The sequence below is a fragment of the Oryzias latipes genome, chromosome 4 (assembly GCF_053564925.1).
Source record: "Oryzias latipes strain Hd-rR chromosome 4, Olatipes_Hd-rR_3.1".
Taxonomy (NCBI): domain Eukaryota; kingdom Metazoa; phylum Chordata; class Actinopteri; order Beloniformes; family Adrianichthyidae; genus Oryzias; species Oryzias latipes.
Window position 1 is genome coordinate 30,459,241 of NC_136240.1, and position 18,333 is coordinate 30,477,573.

The 18,333-nt window shown below is 40.7% G+C and overlaps 2 protein-coding genes across 2 annotated transcripts; one reads left to right on the plus strand and one right to left on the minus strand.

Annotated features, from left to right (window-relative positions):
* The first annotated feature begins 588 nt into the window (after positions 1–588).
* fsd1 (fibronectin type III and SPRY domain containing 1) lies at positions 589–10,335 on the plus strand. The gene is made up of 13 exons (XM_004068199.5): positions 589–773; positions 1,348–1,443; positions 1,549–1,680; positions 2,423–2,524; positions 2,792–2,814; positions 3,196–3,317; positions 5,554–5,763; positions 5,848–5,946; positions 6,096–6,243; positions 6,329–6,411; positions 8,602–8,853; positions 8,940–9,028; positions 9,116–10,335. The coding sequence occupies exons 1-13, from the start codon at positions 759–761 to the stop codon at positions 9,224–9,226; spliced, it is 1,482 nt and encodes a 493-aa protein (XP_004068247.1). The 5' UTR covers positions 589–758; the 3' UTR covers positions 9,227–10,335.
* LOC101162205 (signal-transducing adaptor protein 1) lies at positions 10,233–16,572 on the minus strand. The gene is made up of 13 exons (XM_004068285.5): positions 16,362–16,572; positions 15,499–15,570; positions 15,294–15,410; positions 15,152–15,208; positions 14,855–14,997; positions 14,608–14,739; positions 13,590–13,659; positions 12,747–12,849; positions 12,573–12,650; positions 11,513–11,587; positions 11,371–11,421; positions 11,145–11,279; positions 10,233–11,055 (listed from the first exon to the last, which is right to left on the minus strand). The coding sequence occupies exons 1-13, from the start codon at positions 16,452–16,454 to the stop codon at positions 10,991–10,993; spliced, it is 1,191 nt and encodes a 396-aa protein (XP_004068333.2). The 5' UTR covers positions 16,455–16,572; the 3' UTR covers positions 10,233–10,990.
* Positions 16,573–18,333: the final 1,761 nt, after the last annotated feature.

Sequence of the window (18,333 nt, forward strand, 5' to 3'; positions counted from 1 at the left end):
TTTTTCTTCTTTGGAAAATTGGTGATGTCATATTTTCTGTTTAAAAGAAGTAGTGCAGTGTCTGACTTGCTTTAGAAATCCAGGGCACTAGGTAGTTCATTTTTTCTTTTTGTTTTACTTTATACATTTACATGACATATACTGTGGAACAACAAACAATAAACTCCTCGTCAATTTTTCCTAAACACACACACACACACACACACACACGCACGCACACACACACACACCAGGGGACTAGAACTGTAAAATAGATCAATAAAAGCAGCACCATATTATTACGTTGAAACAGATAATGGGATTTAATTGCTTTTTGTTGTGAAATTGTGTGTAAATAATGTCTGATTTGAGCAATTATGTCAAAGAAATTTATATTTCTGTTACTAAATGGTTTGGGAATCTACTGTTTTGCTAAGAAAATCTGGAGAATTTATCAGATAGAAATGTGAAATAGCATTAAACCAAACAGAACGTTCTTTCAAGCAGGGCACTAGATGGACTACATAGTCTTTTAGCTGTTAGGGAATATGGAGGGAATTCGGACACAGCCAGAGAGGGAACATCACTACCCATAGTCCTTTTCTCGCGCATGCGTGTCAGGCCTTACGGCCCAAAGGCGTTGGTGGCTGGTGTCCGTCCGAAGATGCCGTTTACTCCGGCAGCATCAGTACCAGCTCTGCCCTGCTAACCGACGGCAGCGCGTGGACACAGGGGAACCGCACGCGGCTGGAGCAGCGCCCGCGCGCCTCGACGGCAGGATGGGAGACCAGAAGGTGGGCTGGGGCCGGAGGAACAGGTGTCCCTGAGGGATAGGACAAGCCGTTTCGCTTTCGGGGCGTAGCGTACAAAGAAAGGAACTGCAGGGAAAATGAAGGAGTTTATTTTCTTCGAAAGCGTCTCGTTTGACGGAGGAATCGGCAGTTTAGAATGTCGTGTCTGTCGATGGTTCGCCGCTGTAACAGTCACGGACGGAGGGGCCTTGACGCAGCTCCTTGCTCGTCAACAAACACATAGTTCTTATGAATGAATGGGCTCTTTGAGTGGGCGAGAAGCCCAGCAAGGTGCGGGGAGGGGGGGGGGGGGTCACAATAGAGGGTGTCCAGCCTTTTAAAATGATCGCAGTATGACATTATCCTCTCTGCGCATCCTGCAATCCACGATGGATCCCTCCCTCCTTATTATACACGGAGATGAGGTCCCTCCATGAGAATCACGGATGCGTCCTGAAACAGCTCCACGCCTAAACCCCTGTGTGTCCACCGCAGCTAAGCACTGATTAGAGCATCCATGGGTCAGATTAAAGTGCACACAGTTTGCCGCTCTGCCTTCATGTTGTTCTTTCTGCAGGAGTCTCTGCGGAAGATCACCCACACGCTGGCCGTGAAGAACGAGGAGATCTCAAACTTCATCTGTTCCCTCAAACAAAGCCTGGACAACTTGGAGGTGCAGAGTCTCACTTCACTGTGACCCGCGATGAAGGTCACAGAAGGCACAAACGCTTTCCTTGGGTTGCCATTAATCGAACTTTGTTTTCTGTGGTGACACCAGACCAACTCCAACCGAGTGCAGGAGGACTTGGAGTCTGAGTTCAGCTGCCTTCACGCCGTTCTGGATGAGATGAAGGAGAGCATGCTGACCCGCATCAAGCAGGAGAGAGCCAGCCGCACATACGAGCTGCAGGTTGGATTTCTAATACGTAGATGTTAAAGACCCACCGATGAAAGTCGTGTTCCTGTGGTATTTTTCTTATGATGGCAAAAGAAAATGAATCCTAAAATTGCATTTCTGAGTATTTATTTATTCAAATTGTGGTGAATCAGGTGAGATGAAAAAACAATGCAGTTGGAAAAAGCTTTCAGATGTGATGTAGAAGCTGCAACGGCAGGCTCTCAGCTCTGACGCTTGCAGACAAATAGATTCATGCAACGTCTTTGTTTTCCTCGTCCAAGCTAGTGCCTGACTCAAAACTGGACAGCTGGAAAGCTCCAAACTCATGTTGTTTTAAAATAAAATACCAAATGTGGTTTATCTTTATCTTAATTTGTAAACATTTTTCAAATCTCTTGAAACTGCTCCAGCGGGGCAGAAATGTGTTGAATGTTTTCTCCCTCCTGCTGTCTGAAAATACCACAAACTGCTGGTTTTTCTGGCAAAAAATTTAGATTTTTGAATCAATTTTCTTCAAAAATGTCCAATTCATGCCTGTGGGAGAAGTAAAGTTGGATTTGATAGCCATGTTTGCATCCTTGTGGAGCATTGGGTGAAGCCTCAGGACAGAGCCATGACTCTCAAGTGATGAAGATGATTCCAGAACGGTGCTGCACAACAGCGCTATTATCTTAAGGCGAGCATAAACTTGTGGGATTGTGCGGCTGTGCTGCGTCTGACTCCCAGTGTGTGTGTGTGTGTGTGTTTTCCTCAGAGTCAGCTGAGCGCCTGCACCAAGGCCCTGGAGAGCTCAGAGGAGCTGCTGGAGCTGGCCAACCAAACGCTGTGCTCGTCTCAAACGGATGGCTTCTCTCAGGTGACTGGGACCCTCCTTACAAGCACACACCTGCTCTGCCAAAATGACGCAAATGGCGTTTTCTTTTCTCACTGATTATCACTGGATGCCTAATACTTTAACATGCAGAATCAAGAAATGTGGTTACATCTGCTCCTCGTGTGCACAAGCAGCTGTTTTTAACACACCTCACTACTTTTTTGCCTTACTTTAAAACTTGATGGACTCAGTTTTCGATCCAAATCTCTTCCCTCTTTCTCTTTCCCCTCATCTGCTTCTCCTCTCCAGGCGGCCAAAGACATTAAGGATAGGTATTGTACTGAGCCATCTACTGCCTTTCTTATGCCACAGCCTCCTGTCATTTTGTAGCCTTGCATGCACTCGGACACTGTCTTGCACCGTAGAAACTGTGGAAAACCTTCCGGTCTTTAGGCCTTTGATGTCCGTGTTTCCGACTTTCCCCTCCGCCTGTAGCGTCCTGTGTCAGCCTTTCCTGGATGAATGCTCCTCTCTTGCTTTGCAGTGGGAGAAGGTTAGAAATAGCGGCAGAAATCTTGTTGGTGACATTTTATCTGCGAGCAGAGCCATTACCTCCGTGTGTTCCTGCACGTGCTCTGCGTTCAGCTGAATAATGGGCTGTGCTTGTTTCCACCCCGTATGTTTGTGTGTTTTGGTGTGTCTCGTGTCCGCAGCGTGACGATGGCGCCGGCCTTTCGCCTCTCTCTGAAGACCAAAGCCAGCGACAACATGAGTCACTTGATGGTGGATTTCAGCCAGGAGAGGGAGTTGTTGCAGGCTCTTAAGTTTCTTCCAGGTTAGTTTTACTTTTATTTCATGGAGCTGCATTTTAAACAGTAAAGCAGCTAAATGTTTATTTATTTTTATTTTGGCTGCTGTTCTGCCCTTTTTTTGTTTCTACAATCGCTGACAACTTAAGTTAGTTACATCCCCAAAATTGGGTCCGAAAATTCAACACAAAATCTCTGTAGTTTTCCTAAACCTCACCCATAAATAAATATAATAGTTTAAATAATCGAACAATTTTGAAGAAGCTGTCACAAAGTGAATGTTCCTTATGAAATGAATCAGACCATGTTTGCTGGTAGACTTTTCTTGGCAGTCTGTACCAAAATAATCTAATAAAGTGGGATAATTGCAAAGTGGTATCTCCCTGCAGCTGTTGTTACTCTGTCCCTCTGCTTCCCTGCAGTTTCTCTCTCAAACTGTCTGTGTTGTAGTTCAGGAAATCCACATTTGTCATCGAAGTGGTTTTGAGTAAACTAACCATTCAGGAGCAGAAATAAACGGCTTTTGTTCATGTTTGTCCGCGCCTGAGATTGCAGAAGAACAGGGTCCGGTTGGAGCACTTGTTCAGTCTTTCCAGCTTTTGCAGCATTAGGATATGGATGAAATTCCTTAGCAGCAAATATTGAATTTAGGGCCATTGGACCATTCATTTTTTATGAGGACTGCACCGAGTGAGGATTTATATCCTGCTTCAATGAAATTAAGTCAATTCAGTCGCTATCTCAGATACCGGTGCCTCCACGTTGGAGCCAGACAACATCACTAAGCAGTGATTGTTGCAGATCGGTCTGAGTCATCATTTCTATGGCAACCACTCTTACCAATCAGGAGTGAGCATTTTGAAAATCCCCCACTCCCGTCTACTTCTTAAAAGTGGTCTTGGGAGAATCTGTCAACCAGACAGGTTGAAAGTTCAACGCGAGACCACAAACTCTGATCGAGGCATCTGATTGGTCTGTTTATAACTTGAATAACTTGCAATGGAAAAAATTAAGACTAGCAAGAATGTGTTAAAAAGGTAGCAGAGCAAGAATGGTTATTCTTAAAAAAAGAATGAGTAATGCCAGTTTATGTCTCTATAGAAGTCTATGGGAATTTGGCTTCTTGGAGCCAGCGGGTACTTCCTGTTTGGAACATGAGGTGGGAGGGGTCACTCGGTCCAGTTCTCATTTACAGTACAGTCAGTGATCCCAAACTGTTTTACAGTGCAGGTTAAAACTACATAAAAGACAGGATAAAGCAAGAAATAAAACACATAAAATAAAATAAAAAACAAATAACAAAAGCACACAAAGAGGAAAACTTACTCTTAGTTAAATTCTGCTAAAATGAAATGTTCTTCAAGTGTGATTTAAAAGTATCAGATGAGTTTGTGGAATGTTGGGCCAGAGGCAGAACATTCTAGAAAGAAAAACAGTTTCAAATCCTTACAGAGTAGTGTTTTAAACATTTTTTGTGCTCAATTATAAGAGACATTTCTGTAGAAAACCTAATTTCGGGCTTCATTAAAAAAACAGCTAGAAAGATACATTTCTATTTCTCAGGCTTTGCAAATGCCACATGTGTGGTGAATAAAATTACAAGGAGTAAAATGAACACAAGCAATGCTTTTCTGTTAGATCAAATCTCTAAGAAGCAGGCGAATTAGCGTAAAAATATCTCAGCGAAACTGGTGAACTGTCAGTGATGGGCTTTAACTGGCAGCACATTTTATCATATGCATTCTCACTCAATGAGCACAAAAGGCAGAGAAACAACAAAAGGAATCTGCTTTGCATATGTGCTCAACTCTGCAGGCTCTTTCTGCTCTATCTTGGGTAAAATAAACCAGACCCTTGTAGGAAAAAAGAGGCTGAAAAAAGAGCGTTAGATTTTACAGTTCTATTTATTTATAAGACCTGTTCACAACCGAGATTTTTGCAAGACGCCACGCAAACAACACCAACCGGGTTATGGTAGTTATTATTCAGTTCAGTGCAGATTGTTACAATAAGACCACACAAGATGCTTTTGGATGTTTAACACCAGACATGAACATAAGAAGGAAACTCTTTGACATACAAGATGTACTACTCAAGTGCAGATGAAAAAGTTTCCTTAAAAATGGTCACATTTTATTGCAAATTCAACTAAAAACTGTCTTTTGTTGGTATAACTTTCTAACTCCCTTTGGAAGCTTTCTTGACTATATTGTTTCTGCTTTTTAATTAATTATTCTATGCTTTCATGTCATCTTCTTATAGTTCCAGCAACTCCAGAAATTCAGGTATCAGAGTGCCAGGTGTGTGATAACACCGTGACTGTGTCCTGGACCATACCAGAGCCGGACAGCAAAATAGACCACTACATACTGGAATATCGACGCACCAATCACGAGGGGCCGCCGCGCGTCAGGGAAGACTACCCCTGGATGGTGGTGGAAGGGATACGGCAGATGGAGCACACAGTCACAGGTGACAGGACGAGAATGGAGGCAGGGCGGTTCCCAGTGCGTCATTAATCTTTCAGCAAACGACTCAAGTGTCTCTTCTTATCAGGTCTGCGTTTCGACACCCGATACATGACGTTTAGAGTGAGAGCGTGTAACAAAGCTGTGGCTGGAGACTTCTCTGAGCCTGTTACACTGGAAACTCATGGTAATGAACTATTTTTAGCTAAGCTACATGTTTGTTAGTTGTACGTGACAATCAAGACGTCAGGAGAAAATGCTTCATTGTCTCTGATGACTTGACTTGTTTACGAAATGACGAAAACATCGACGTCCTCATTGTATTTTCCCCTGCAGCTTTCAATTTCAAACTGGACTCTGGCTCAGCCCACCAGAACCTGAAGGTGGAGGACCTGAGTGTGGAGTGGGACAGCTGTGGAGGGAAGGTGCAAGACATTCGCAAAGAGAAAAACCGCACCAACTCACCAATGCACTCCCCCGCCAGGTTTGTGAGAGCAGATCTGCTGCAACGTGCACCTGCTGCAATGTGAATGTCTGAAGGGTTTTTGTGGGTTTCTTTGTGTAAGCAGGTCAGCTCTGATGTCACCTAAAAGAGCACCAACAGCGCGGCCTGGCAGAGACCGCTTTACGGCAGAGTCCTACACAGTGTTGGGTAAAAAACAGAATGCACTAAATGAACTAATGAAAAAGCATAAACATGTACGCAAACACAGTCGTGGTTCTGTCAAGTGTTCGAAGAAACTTTAAGTAAAACTGCTTAAGCTATTAAATATGCAAAATCTTCATCCTCTACTCTTTTCTACTCTTCTTTCTGTTTTTAGTAGCTGCAGGGCAACTAGACAAAAGCTGAACTATCTGTACCAGACAGGATTCCAGCTGCTCCTGTATAGTGCAAAAATAATAATAATAATAATAAACATCAGTTTATAAGAAAAAGCTGCAGAGCATCTAAGCTTGTAGAAACATTTCAATTTCAATTTATTTGTTAGAAGGATAAGCCCCTTGAAATGTGTCATCTCGTTTTCAAGGGGGTCCTCATTTGTTGGCCTATGGCTGTTATTGTTAGCCAGTTACAGCAGCCGCTAATTGTCTAAGAATAAAAACTGGGAAAAAGGGGCTGCAGTTTTACACATTGAAACCAAAGCTATGTTTCACATTCCTGAAGGTTTAGACCAGGGGTCTGCATCCCTCAACACTTAAAGAGCCATTCAGGTCAATTTATCACTGACGACAACCTACTAGGAGCCACAAAGTATTTCTTTACCCTTTAGATAAATATGACACAGCCATGTATTTTTGTTATTGTTACTATTATGATAAATATAAATTAAATGTTTTTTGGCATAAATAAAACATAAACAGAGAGACTTTAAAAAAAATGAAATAGTTTATAACTTTTGATACCGCTTCACATGAATTCCTTTCAATATAAAATACATCCATTTTTATCTCAATGTAGTAGTATTTAGTCTAATATAAGCAGTCATAAAAAATATGTTTTTTTATTGTTTATGGTGCATTTCAGCAAGAATTTGAAAAATCTAACAAACTAAAATTAAATCAGAGCTGATGAAGTTACCCCCTGCAATCTTTCTGAACAATAAAGTGCACTTAAAATCTTTGAGTTTGTTCCAAAAGTAGACATTTTTGCCCTATATTCCAGTAGGGCTGGGTTAATTCAAGCATAAAAGATCAATCATAGAAGTAGAGATCAATCTTTTATTCCTTTTGTTTTCCTAACATAAATGGAATTTCTCATAGGACGGCTAATGCTAACGCTTGGTTGACCTAAACATACATTCCTGACTAAATGAACTGCTTTATAGACTCTCACACATGAATTTTCCAAACTCTTCTAAGGAAAATTAAAAAAAAATAACCATTTGTGGTTTAAAGCACTGTTTTTACTCATATCTTTCTGGAATAAAGTGAATTGCTATAGCAGGCTAACCTGAAATGCCATACCGTAGAGGCAGAGCATTTATTTTTGTTATACGAGTCAGTTTAGAGCCTTTACAATGTTAATGATCTGCACATTTTTGTTGGAGTTTCTCTGTTTGAGAAGGCATGTTTAAAATCTCACTGGTTAATTATTTCACAAATAATACTTCTACAATAGGTGAACTGTATCAGATTAATATGAATATCTTCAAAAAATACAAAGATTATTATTATATTTTAATACAAATATGTCTAAATGTCTAAACCGAATAAATTAAAATTTGAATCGAATTTAACTGAGTGGATCAAAAGAAAGGAAACACCGTGAATCAAATCTAATCCATTCTGGAAATTATTGGTGATACACAGCCCTATAATCCAGTGGATTATTATTTAACTTGATGCAAAGGATTAATTCTGGTTGTGCTTACTGACCTTAAATTGATTTTCTGTGGAAAATGGAGCTCAAAAATCAATGAAAATGTTTTACTATGAGGTTGGTGATCTACAAAGGTTTGAAGAATTATTGTAGAATTATGGCTACTTTTGTCAGGTGCCTTGTTGAGTGAAGCTGTCCTTCAACCCATGGTGAATGAGTGGAATGAAGTTTGATTTAGTTCGCCCCCCCCCTTTTTTTTTTTTTTTTTTTTTTACTTACTTTTTACTGTTATATTTTAAAACTTAAAGCATTTTTTTTTTTTTTTTACCAAAGAGCCTCAGTGGAGGGTTACAAGAGCGGCATGTGGCCCTTGTTTTGTAACAACAAAAATTGGGTTTCATGACTGTTTTTCAAAATAAAAAATGTGAACTTTTCCTGTTATTTAGCACCACTTGGTTTGAGAGGAATTTGAGAAGCTGGTGTCCCAGAAAAATAATGATCTTTGCTCGCGTCTCATGACAGCTGACACCATGATCGATGCAGGCCAGCAGTACTGGGAAGTGCGGTTTGACAAGGAGAGCAAGGCTTTTGCCGTGGGGGTTGCACTGCGGAGCCTGGGCCGGTTCGACCAGCTGGGGAAAAGCAGCGCTTCGTGGTGCATCCATCTAAACAACTGGCTGCAGCAGAGCCTCACAGCAAAACACAACAACAAGGCTCGAACACTTGACTGTTCCATCCCAGGCAGCATAGGAGTCTACGTGAATTATGAGGAAGGTGAGGCTTTGGTGCACTTTGGTTGCAGAAAAGCCTTTTTTTTCCATGTCAAGTAGGATTTTTAGCGCTTGGTTTCCTCTCTCCAGGCATACTGTCCTTTTATAATGCCAAAACCAAGCAACTCATGCACACCTTCAAAACCAAGTTCCAGCAGCCAGTCATCCCAGCTTTCATGGTGGGAGAAGTTTCTTCTAAAACGCATTTTATTTACGCGTTTTCTGTCTTCTGAAAGTTTGAATGGACGGTTGTTTTCTGCTCTCAGGTCTGGAACGGAAGCTTCTCTGTGGTGACGGGGCTGCAGGTTCCCACCGTGGTGCAGAGCGGACAGAGGAAGAACAGCGGCACCAGCAGCTCCAACGCCAGTCTCACATAATCACGGCTGCAGATCATCCTCTGCACCCGCTGCAATCCGAGCAGTCTAACGAAAGAATTTCATCACAGGAGGGCGATAGTTACTGTAAAACACGGGCTTGTTCACTCTGTCCACCTCTGAAACTGGCTATTGTGACTGCTTGAGGGTGCATTAGGTTTAGTCTTCTTTTCATTTTGCTGCACATTAGGTCAGAACTGGCACACTGCTGCTAGAGCAACAATTTAGCGCTGGCCGCTGCCTCCTCACCAAAACAGTCAGCCGCTGGTTCAGGGTCATGATCTGTCATGTGCCTTCTTTGTCTTTTCCAAAATGCCGGGTGATCAGAGACATCCTTTAATGTCCTCCTTGTTTTAAAGCACATATTACGTCTGTGCCAGTATGTCGTAGTGTGGCTGAATCTTCCTCCAATTATGTCATTTACCCAAATAATATCCTGTATCTCGCCTGTGAGACTATGTGGGTCAATTCAAGTAATGATTATATGAAAGGTGTCTTTGCCACAGCATGCAAACCTTACATTCACTGCAGTTCTGTTTGTGAGAAAGAAGTCCTTGAACCTCCTGCTGAGAGCTAGTGTTGATTTGAAGTCTCCCTCCTTTCCAGAGTTTGGGAATTCTCCTTCTTTAGCTTCTTTTAGTGAAGTATTAGACGATGCAGATGTAGGTTGAGGGATGTGGGGATGACTACTGTATGAACTCTTCACAGTTTTCACACAAATGCTTGTATGTGTTTATATCTGAAGCCACATTCTTTTTGCAGCAGAGATCATGTCAAGTTGGGGGCTAGCTGCACTCCAGTTATGTCCATTAGCCTGTAGCTCCAGCTTACACATCCCTATTGAGGTTTTTTTTGCCAGGTTTGAAACACACTATAGAAGCGGTATTATCAAAGAAAAATGTTTGGAACTAATGTTTGTTCACCTAGCCTCAGACTCCCTTTCTCTTGTCTACATTAATTCTGCTTGTCTGTACTTTGTAGTTGTACCCTGCAGTGCTTTAAGGAAGCATTTACTTCTTATTTTTGACAAAACATCACAGTTTATTGTAAATACTTTAAGTTTTCCTAAATAATGTATCAGTCATTTAGGTAATAAAGGAATACGAGCAGTGTTTTGATGTATTATTGAACCTGGAACAAAGAGTTTAAAGTAAAAACAAGAAAACAATAGATTAAACTAACTACAGAACTCTATAAAACGGATTAATCTCACTGTTAAACTGCTGCATAGCAGATACCAAACGTTGCTTAGTGACATCTGATGTGATGTAACAAAAGCAAAAGTATAGTTTTCCACTTAAGACTTATGAATAATAAGAAACAGGAAGTTAAGCGGCTAAAATTAACATGTTGATTAGTGTTGACAGTACATAGAAACAGTGCTATCTAAATGACACACAAAAGCTCATGGATGAAAAGATCCAGTTGAATTCTACAGACTTTTTAAACTACAACACTGATCCAGTCTGATGACCAAAGGGCTCCTCCATCACTGCCAAATGTGCAAATGGTACAACAGAAAAGTGAAGATAATGTGCTAAGAACATCCGTCTCCACAGCCAGTTAGTTTTGCCAATGATTGTTCCAGAGGTAAATCCATAAAATGTAAATCTTCAAAGGGGCCTCTCAGACGGGAAATCGATGGAGAGGAGGGGTGCAGCTTCAATGCAAAGGAAGGAAACAGTCTCCGTGGGTTCCTGCATGGATGGTCTGTAAGCTGTAGTGTCGGACAGGATTTTAGTGGATGCTTCCGACCGTCAGAGCACTTCACTTCTGAATCACTGGCCTCAGGTTGAGTTTAAGCTTTAGCTCTGATATGGCTGCTAAAGGAACTGCAATACAAAAGAAGACAAGAGTTTATTCTCTGGCGGGTTATGAATGAATGTTTAAAAAACGGAAAATGTGCAGAATGTGACCGTACGCTGTTTTGGGCAGTCTGGACTGGTGTTTAGCTCAGCACTGGCTGGAGAGGCAGAGGATGGTGCGATGTAGCTGGCTCTGCGAGGAGCAGGTAGAGGAGGCATCAGTATCTTTTTTGGAGTTTCCTCTTTCTTAGCTGTTAAACAGAAATGGAAACAATTGAAGCGGTTAGAGATAAGGTGAAAACATTAAAAGCATTCTTTGTGGCGCAGAGTGCAGACACTTACGCCGTGGAGGAGGAACAGGGAGATCTGGCTTCTTTTGTTGCATCACTATCACTGTTTAAGCACAATTCCGTCAGTGACAGAAATGGGGAAAAAATGAAGACACACCTGTTTCACCACAAGACAAAAAAACAATGACACTCACGATCGTCATTCATGTACACCCTCTCCTCTTCTGTCAGATTCGGCTCTAGTTTTTGAGACGACATGGTCCGAACATCTTAAAGAAAGAAAGCATAAAGGTTAAAAAGTTAGATTAATGAGATTCCAGGTTAGAAAAATAATCAAGACTGTTGAGCTGTGACCAAGATAGGGGTGTGGATGTTTTGTCAAAGCAGAACAAAGGACTGTTTCCTCAGATGATGCTTGGTTGGTGGTGATCTACACTTAAATTTTCCTGTGAGTCACTCAATCATTCATTTTATTACTTAATAAGTGGAGAGGGGGGCCAACAGCGTTTGTTTCAGAGCATTTTTTGGAAATAGCGAGGTCATTGTGTGACGTTCAGCATCTCGTCCTTCAAGAAGTTCAACTTCAGTTCAACAAAAACCAACACACGAGGAACGCTGCGTAACAAAGCCTCTAAACTGCGCAAACACACAGTGTCATGGAATGGACTCACAAAAGCTCTTTTCTTCATGGTGTGGGTCAGTGATAAAGCCGGCTGAAAACCCGCATAGGAGTAAATTTATCACTTCTGGGAGCAGATGTGATTAAAAAAAATATAACCTTTTATAACCTTTTTTTCCATCTATTGTAAGAGTGTTCCCAGTGGTTTTTAAATTAGGATTATGTCGTTTTTAGCTAAAATAAAAAAACATTTGTCCTTTTCTAAGATATTGTTTCTGCAGAGTGGCAGTAGTTTATTAGAAATTTGAAAGTTGTGGGGCAGGACGGTTGCGGTTGGCACTGAGCAATCCCGCCACCTTTCCCCTCCCCTTTGCAAAGAGCTTGTGGCCTGTCTTGCAATTTTTTAGTTGAGTTTTCTTTATATGTGTCCTTCATCAAGAAAAAAATGCCACAAGAACATGTTAAAAACATCCAAAACATCATTTTCATTGATTTATGCTTGTTGAGGGCTGGCGAGGCTCGCCTTGAGTCGCATGATTTTAACAGGATAGTTTTCAAATAACTGACTTCAAGGAGTGAGAGAAACAGCAACCCATTTTAGAGGTTTCTGCTCTGGCTGTAGTGTGTCCACATACCCTGCCTTAACGCCCTCTGAAGGTTTGGTAAAGGCTTCTCAGTTCGCTCCCCACTTTCTGCATCTGAAGCAATAAAAGCTGTCCAGGTCATAAAAAAAGAGAAACAGATTACTTTCATTAACTCATTAGGGTGTAAATAATCATAGATAAATGAGCAGTATTGTTTGTGCATACAGAAATTTCTTTCATAGGGTCCCTCAATGATGAGAGGAACCAGAACTCCATTCGTCTGTTCTACCAAGTGGGTGATCACGTCATGCAGTGAGTCACAGTGGACCTGCAAGTAGAAAAAAAATAACTCAACAATGGAGTGCCTGAGGCTGTAGGTCACCACGTTTGCCATTACAGAGACTCTTCTAAACAGCTCTTACCACAAGTTTTTAATTCTTGTTGTGAAGTTTATCTTGATCCGTCAGAAGAACATAGCAGGAGATCCATCACAACAAGCCCAAATGTATCAGCAGCTGAAAATCCATTTAACCCTTGTGCTATCTTAGATGACCCCACCCTTACATTGATGTGTTATTCCTACCATGACAAAGGTGGATAAAGGTGAAGAGGATTTCATGTAATCCATGGACACCAGTGAAGATCACAAATCATTGAAGAAAAATAGTTTAGCGCACTGTCTTGTGGGTCTAGATGACCCAACTCCCATTGGTAAAGTGCCTAGGATAGCACAAGGGTTACGGAGTGATTCATCACTTTAGCAGCAGACAAACTTCACCTGTCTTACAGTTACAGGTGATGCAGTCAAGGCCATTAAGAATGTTTATTACTGCCACTTGAATCGTTACTGGAAGGAAGCTTCTCTTTTCCCAGCAGGTCAAATACCTGAACCGAGGTTCATATGGACCTTACATAAGGCCATAAACTCTTCGTGCGGTTAAAGATTATTTTTGCAGAGGTTGACAAGCAATAAAAGTAATCCATTTTCATGCTCGACAGGTTTATTGTCAAGAAGAGTACAGACGTTCTTGCAAGTTTTGTTTACTAGATTTGGGTTTAAATACTTACAGGATTGTTCACATCAATCACAAAACCCCCTTCTGGTCTGCTTGTCACACGGTAGTGTTTGTACAGAGCCCTTAAAAAAAGAACAGTACATATCATATTTTTCATTTCTTTTACATAATTCATATCTTTTTAGTTGTTTTTGTTGTAAAGAGACCGGAGTTGCACAAATGTTCAGATTTACATAAAAAAAGGAAAATAAAATAAATTGTAGTTCCATGCAAATGTTCTGAAATTATTTAAATATTTGGAGAATATTGGCGTGACACAAATAAAGGACATTATGACTGTTGCCAAGGCCAACAGACGAAGAGAACTAACCCTGACGGTGTGTCATTTTATCTATAGGAGGTCCAGCATTTCAAGACAATAGAAGAAATGCTTTAAAGACCAACTCCAATGAAAATAACGTTTTTGTTCTTTTTTATGTTCTTGCGGCCTTTTTCTGATGATGGAGGACATTTTCTAAAGAAAACTTAGCCTAACATTGCGTTTCTGAGTATTTTTGTATTCAAATAGTTGTAAATCAGGAGTAGACAATAAAAGTTCAGTCACCGACAAGGAGTTTCTAAGGGCTGGGATGGCCAGTTTAGGCTGTTTAGTTAAGTTTTAGCAATCAACTATCGTGTTTTAGAACTGATTTTATGTTCTATACAATTGTGAAGCCGGTTGAGAAAACCGTGTTGGAATATTGGGCTATATAAACAAAACTGAATTGAACCGAATCCACTTGTAGACAAATAGATCCGTGTACGTCTTAGTTTTCCTTGTACTACCTGGAATCTGGATCTAAACTGTACAGCTTGATAGCACCTGTATTGCTCGCCATTTTTATTCTCTGCTAATGTTATGTTGAATGTGTAAACAGATGGATGATGGGAAAGGGAGGTGGGGTTGCTCCGGGCCAATGTTCTCGCCCTCAGCTCAGAGGACAATATCTAATGAACTCCTGTTGCTCTGCTTTGTCCTAGAAATAATCAGACAAGTTTTACGCAGAAACAATCTGTGAACGTGACCTTACCTGTCAAGTTCTTGTCTTGTGGTAATGGCGTAGGACGCTCCATCCCTGCTGGGCCTTAGCAGCATGTTTCCTCTCGCAGCTTCTCTCTCGAGCAGCAAAGACGCCTCAATGCGGGAGATGGGATAGTAACATCTGCATCACAACACAACTTTTCACTTATGGCAGATCCACACCACATAATAGAGGAATCAATCTGCAATTATTTGTTCTATTAAAAAGAAAACATTTAAAAATTAGTGGTACTGACGCTGGCATATCTGCATGGACGCTGGTGTTTTGACCAGCGGAAGGTGATTGCAGATTTTTCAATCTCTCCTCTTCCTGCTCAATTACCTCATTCAGCATGTGGATTTGACCAGGCAGCAGCGTAAGAGACGGAGGTACTGACAGCTGCAGGGAGACACAAGCTCTTATTTAAAAAATATATATGTATATCTGTGCCACTGGTAAACTGAAAAACTGCAAATACAGCAGCTGATTAGACATTTAACTGTGAAGACGGATCTGTTTTCATGATTTGAAAGGAAAGCAGTGAGGCACAGACCTGAGCAATAGACTGAATGAAGGCCTTCCATAGCTCTCGACTTTCTGAGTTTGAGGCCTGCAGAAACGGTGAAGATAAATGGTAAACAAACATGTCCAGAAGGAACCAAAAAAAAGTTCCTACCGGTAATTGCATCACTTACAGTGAAATTGGTGGTTCCACTTTTCAGCTGGAGGCTGAACCTGGCCGCCTTTGAGAAATGATCTGAACTGATGTTTCTCACTGAGACAAATCCAGTCAGGTCCAGTTTTTCTATGTACTGATAACCACACACGTACACAGATCATTATAAAATAAAAAAGTCCAATTAAAAGTTTGGTTAGATGGATTTTCTGATGTTGACTTACATCGTTGTCTCTCTTTTCATTGAAGAAAAAGAGGGAGTTTCCACACAAGCATGCCCACAGCTTTTGGGATGTCTGCACAGACAGAGAGACATGGGTACAACAACAACAACAAAAAAGCACGCACAGAGCAAAGACAACTTCACAAAACACCAGAAACAAGTAGAAACCAAGTCCTAAAAAACGTTATGTCATTTAGCCATTAGATAAGAGGGTTTTCTTGTTTTTAACCCATTTCAATCCATGGTGACGTCAGTGTAACAGAAGGACATCAGAAATGTGAACTGTTGTCCACTTGTGGTTTATCCCACATAATTTTAATTTAGGGAAAAATGTGTCTAGGTTCTTATGGGTCAGGAAAATAGTCAGGACTATTTAGCTAAAGAAATCCTTCATTGAGTCCTTTGTGCCTGAGCGCATTGTTAAAATTAGTGACGCCCAGATAATCACAAGATCTGCAAATGTGTTCCATCAGTAACTATTTTGCTTTTAGCTTCTTAAAGTTGAATTTCTGAGCTCTATTTGTAAAAAATAAAATAAAAATAAAAATAAAAAGCCATCAGACTAGTTGCGAAGAAAAGCTGGGAGATTCCAGTAACATGGCAGAGTTTTAACCAGCAGCTTTACAAGACTATGAATTAAGCATCAGATGTGTTATTAAGTAACATCAACAGCACAAAAATGCTATATTTTTGTCTTAAAAAATGAAAAATATCTCTAAAAAATGTGATAAATCACATTCACTGCTGTATATTGCTACATAATACATGAGTGCTGTGATAATCTATCAACTTTGAACCGACAGTGAATAACAATTACCACACAATTACAAAGTTTTGCAGGTTTATCAAGAAAAGCTGCTGAACCTCATCATCATCAGGCGTGCTCTTCTCCAGGTAACCCTCGTGGTAACAGTGCGGCAGCTGATTCCTCTTTCGCCAGGTTCGGTTTGCCATCATGAGACGCGCAGAAACTTGAAAACAGCAGCGGCTGTGTCAGTAGTCACGTCTGAGTCATGAAAACTCCAAAGAAAAGGCACCTGTCTGACACTAACAACCGAATCCCTGCCTGCGAAGACGCCCTGATCACTGATTGGTCAGTGTGTGGAGATGGGCGGGCCAAACTACAGTTCAGGTGAGTGGAAAAGGGAAATTCCAAGGCTGAGCCACACCCACAAAAAACCTGACTTATGTGCGACTTGTGAGTCCCTGAATGAGGAAAACATTCTAAAAAAAACTTCATTCATCAAACACAATAGTATGTTTTCCTACTTGCACAACTGCATAAATCCTAAAATTAACTTTAATTTGTGGTTCAAAAATTAGAAAGAAGGAAAACAGTTTTAAAATTTTACCAATATTTGAATATTTTATGACTTCAGGACATTTTAAATTGTAGGATCAAGCCACACAAATCTGTAATTTTGTTTTTTTTAATGTTTGGATCCTAACTAGAGCTTATGTACAGTCATTGTGCAGATGAAGAGGTGTTTCATAGACTGCATAAAGAGATGTGCCAGATATTACAGCTTATTAAAAAGGGTTACTAATGTTGTTGTCTTAACTGAACTTAATTAATACTATTAATATATTAATTAATACATACAATTAATATAATAATTAATACATGTGTAAAAGCTTTGAGCATCTGGAAAAGCGCAGATAAATTCAATCCATTCTTATTATTATAAAAACTATTATTATAAAAAATTACTATAAAAACTTCATCTCTTTAGAGGATTGGAAGAATTGCCAAACAGTTTCCTTGCAGTCAAGAATATTTTTTAATAATAGTTAGGAGTCACTCATGGTTGTTTGTAAGTTTTTAGCAAGTATGTTGTACTATAGTACACAGAGAGGCGTTGGCATACATTTGCTTGTTAACCGTTCCATCACTTCCTTGTGTGCAAAAAAGCAGAACTCCACTTTAGAATTTTGTTGAAGTGGACATTATTTTGTGCAACGTAAAAACAGAGTTCACCATCTGCTTTTTTTTGGTCAAAGGTTTTACTTTTCTGTTGATCAATTTCTGTTTCTTAGAGGTTTGCAGATGAGTTAATTGTAGTTTTCGTTTGTGGTTAATCAGCCTTAAAAACCTTCAAGTTGTTTGTAATTGTGACCATCCCTATTGCTTAAATGACCCATACTAAACACAACTTTAAACCCAAAGGTTTCACAATTTGGTAGAACTCAATAAAAAGGAATTTAGATTTAATCTGAAGCACAGACACTGTTCTGACAAAAAAAAAAAAAAAGGTGAGACAACAAAGGAAGGGTAGTGGTTACCACTCTTGCCTCACAGTCCTGTTTATCCCGTCTGGGTCCTTTTTGTGTGGAGTTTGCATGTTCATCATGCATAGGTTTACTCTGGCCACTCCAGTTTAACCTCACAGTCAAAAACCTGCTTCATAGGTTAACAGTGGATTCTAAATGGTCACTTAGTTGTAAATGGTAAATTGTAAATGCCGTTTATGTCTATCGTGCTTTACTACCTTCTTAGAGGGTCCAAAGTGCTCTACAGTAACACTCCCATTCACACACACATTGACACACTGATGGCAGCTCTACAGCCAAACACTGGCGCCAACCTATAACCACAAGGGGCAATGTGGGGCTCAGTGTCTTGCCCAAGGACACAATGACACATGAGCAGGGTGGGAACTGAACCTGCGATTTTCTGATCAGAGGTCGGCCGCTCTACCGTCTCTCATGAATGTGAGTGTGTGCGTGTTCCTGCAATGGACCGGCGACCTTACCCCCCTTCACCTGACTATAGCTGGGATGGGGTCGAGCCACCCCATGACCCTGAACTGGAAGTAACCCTTGTGCTATCTTAGAT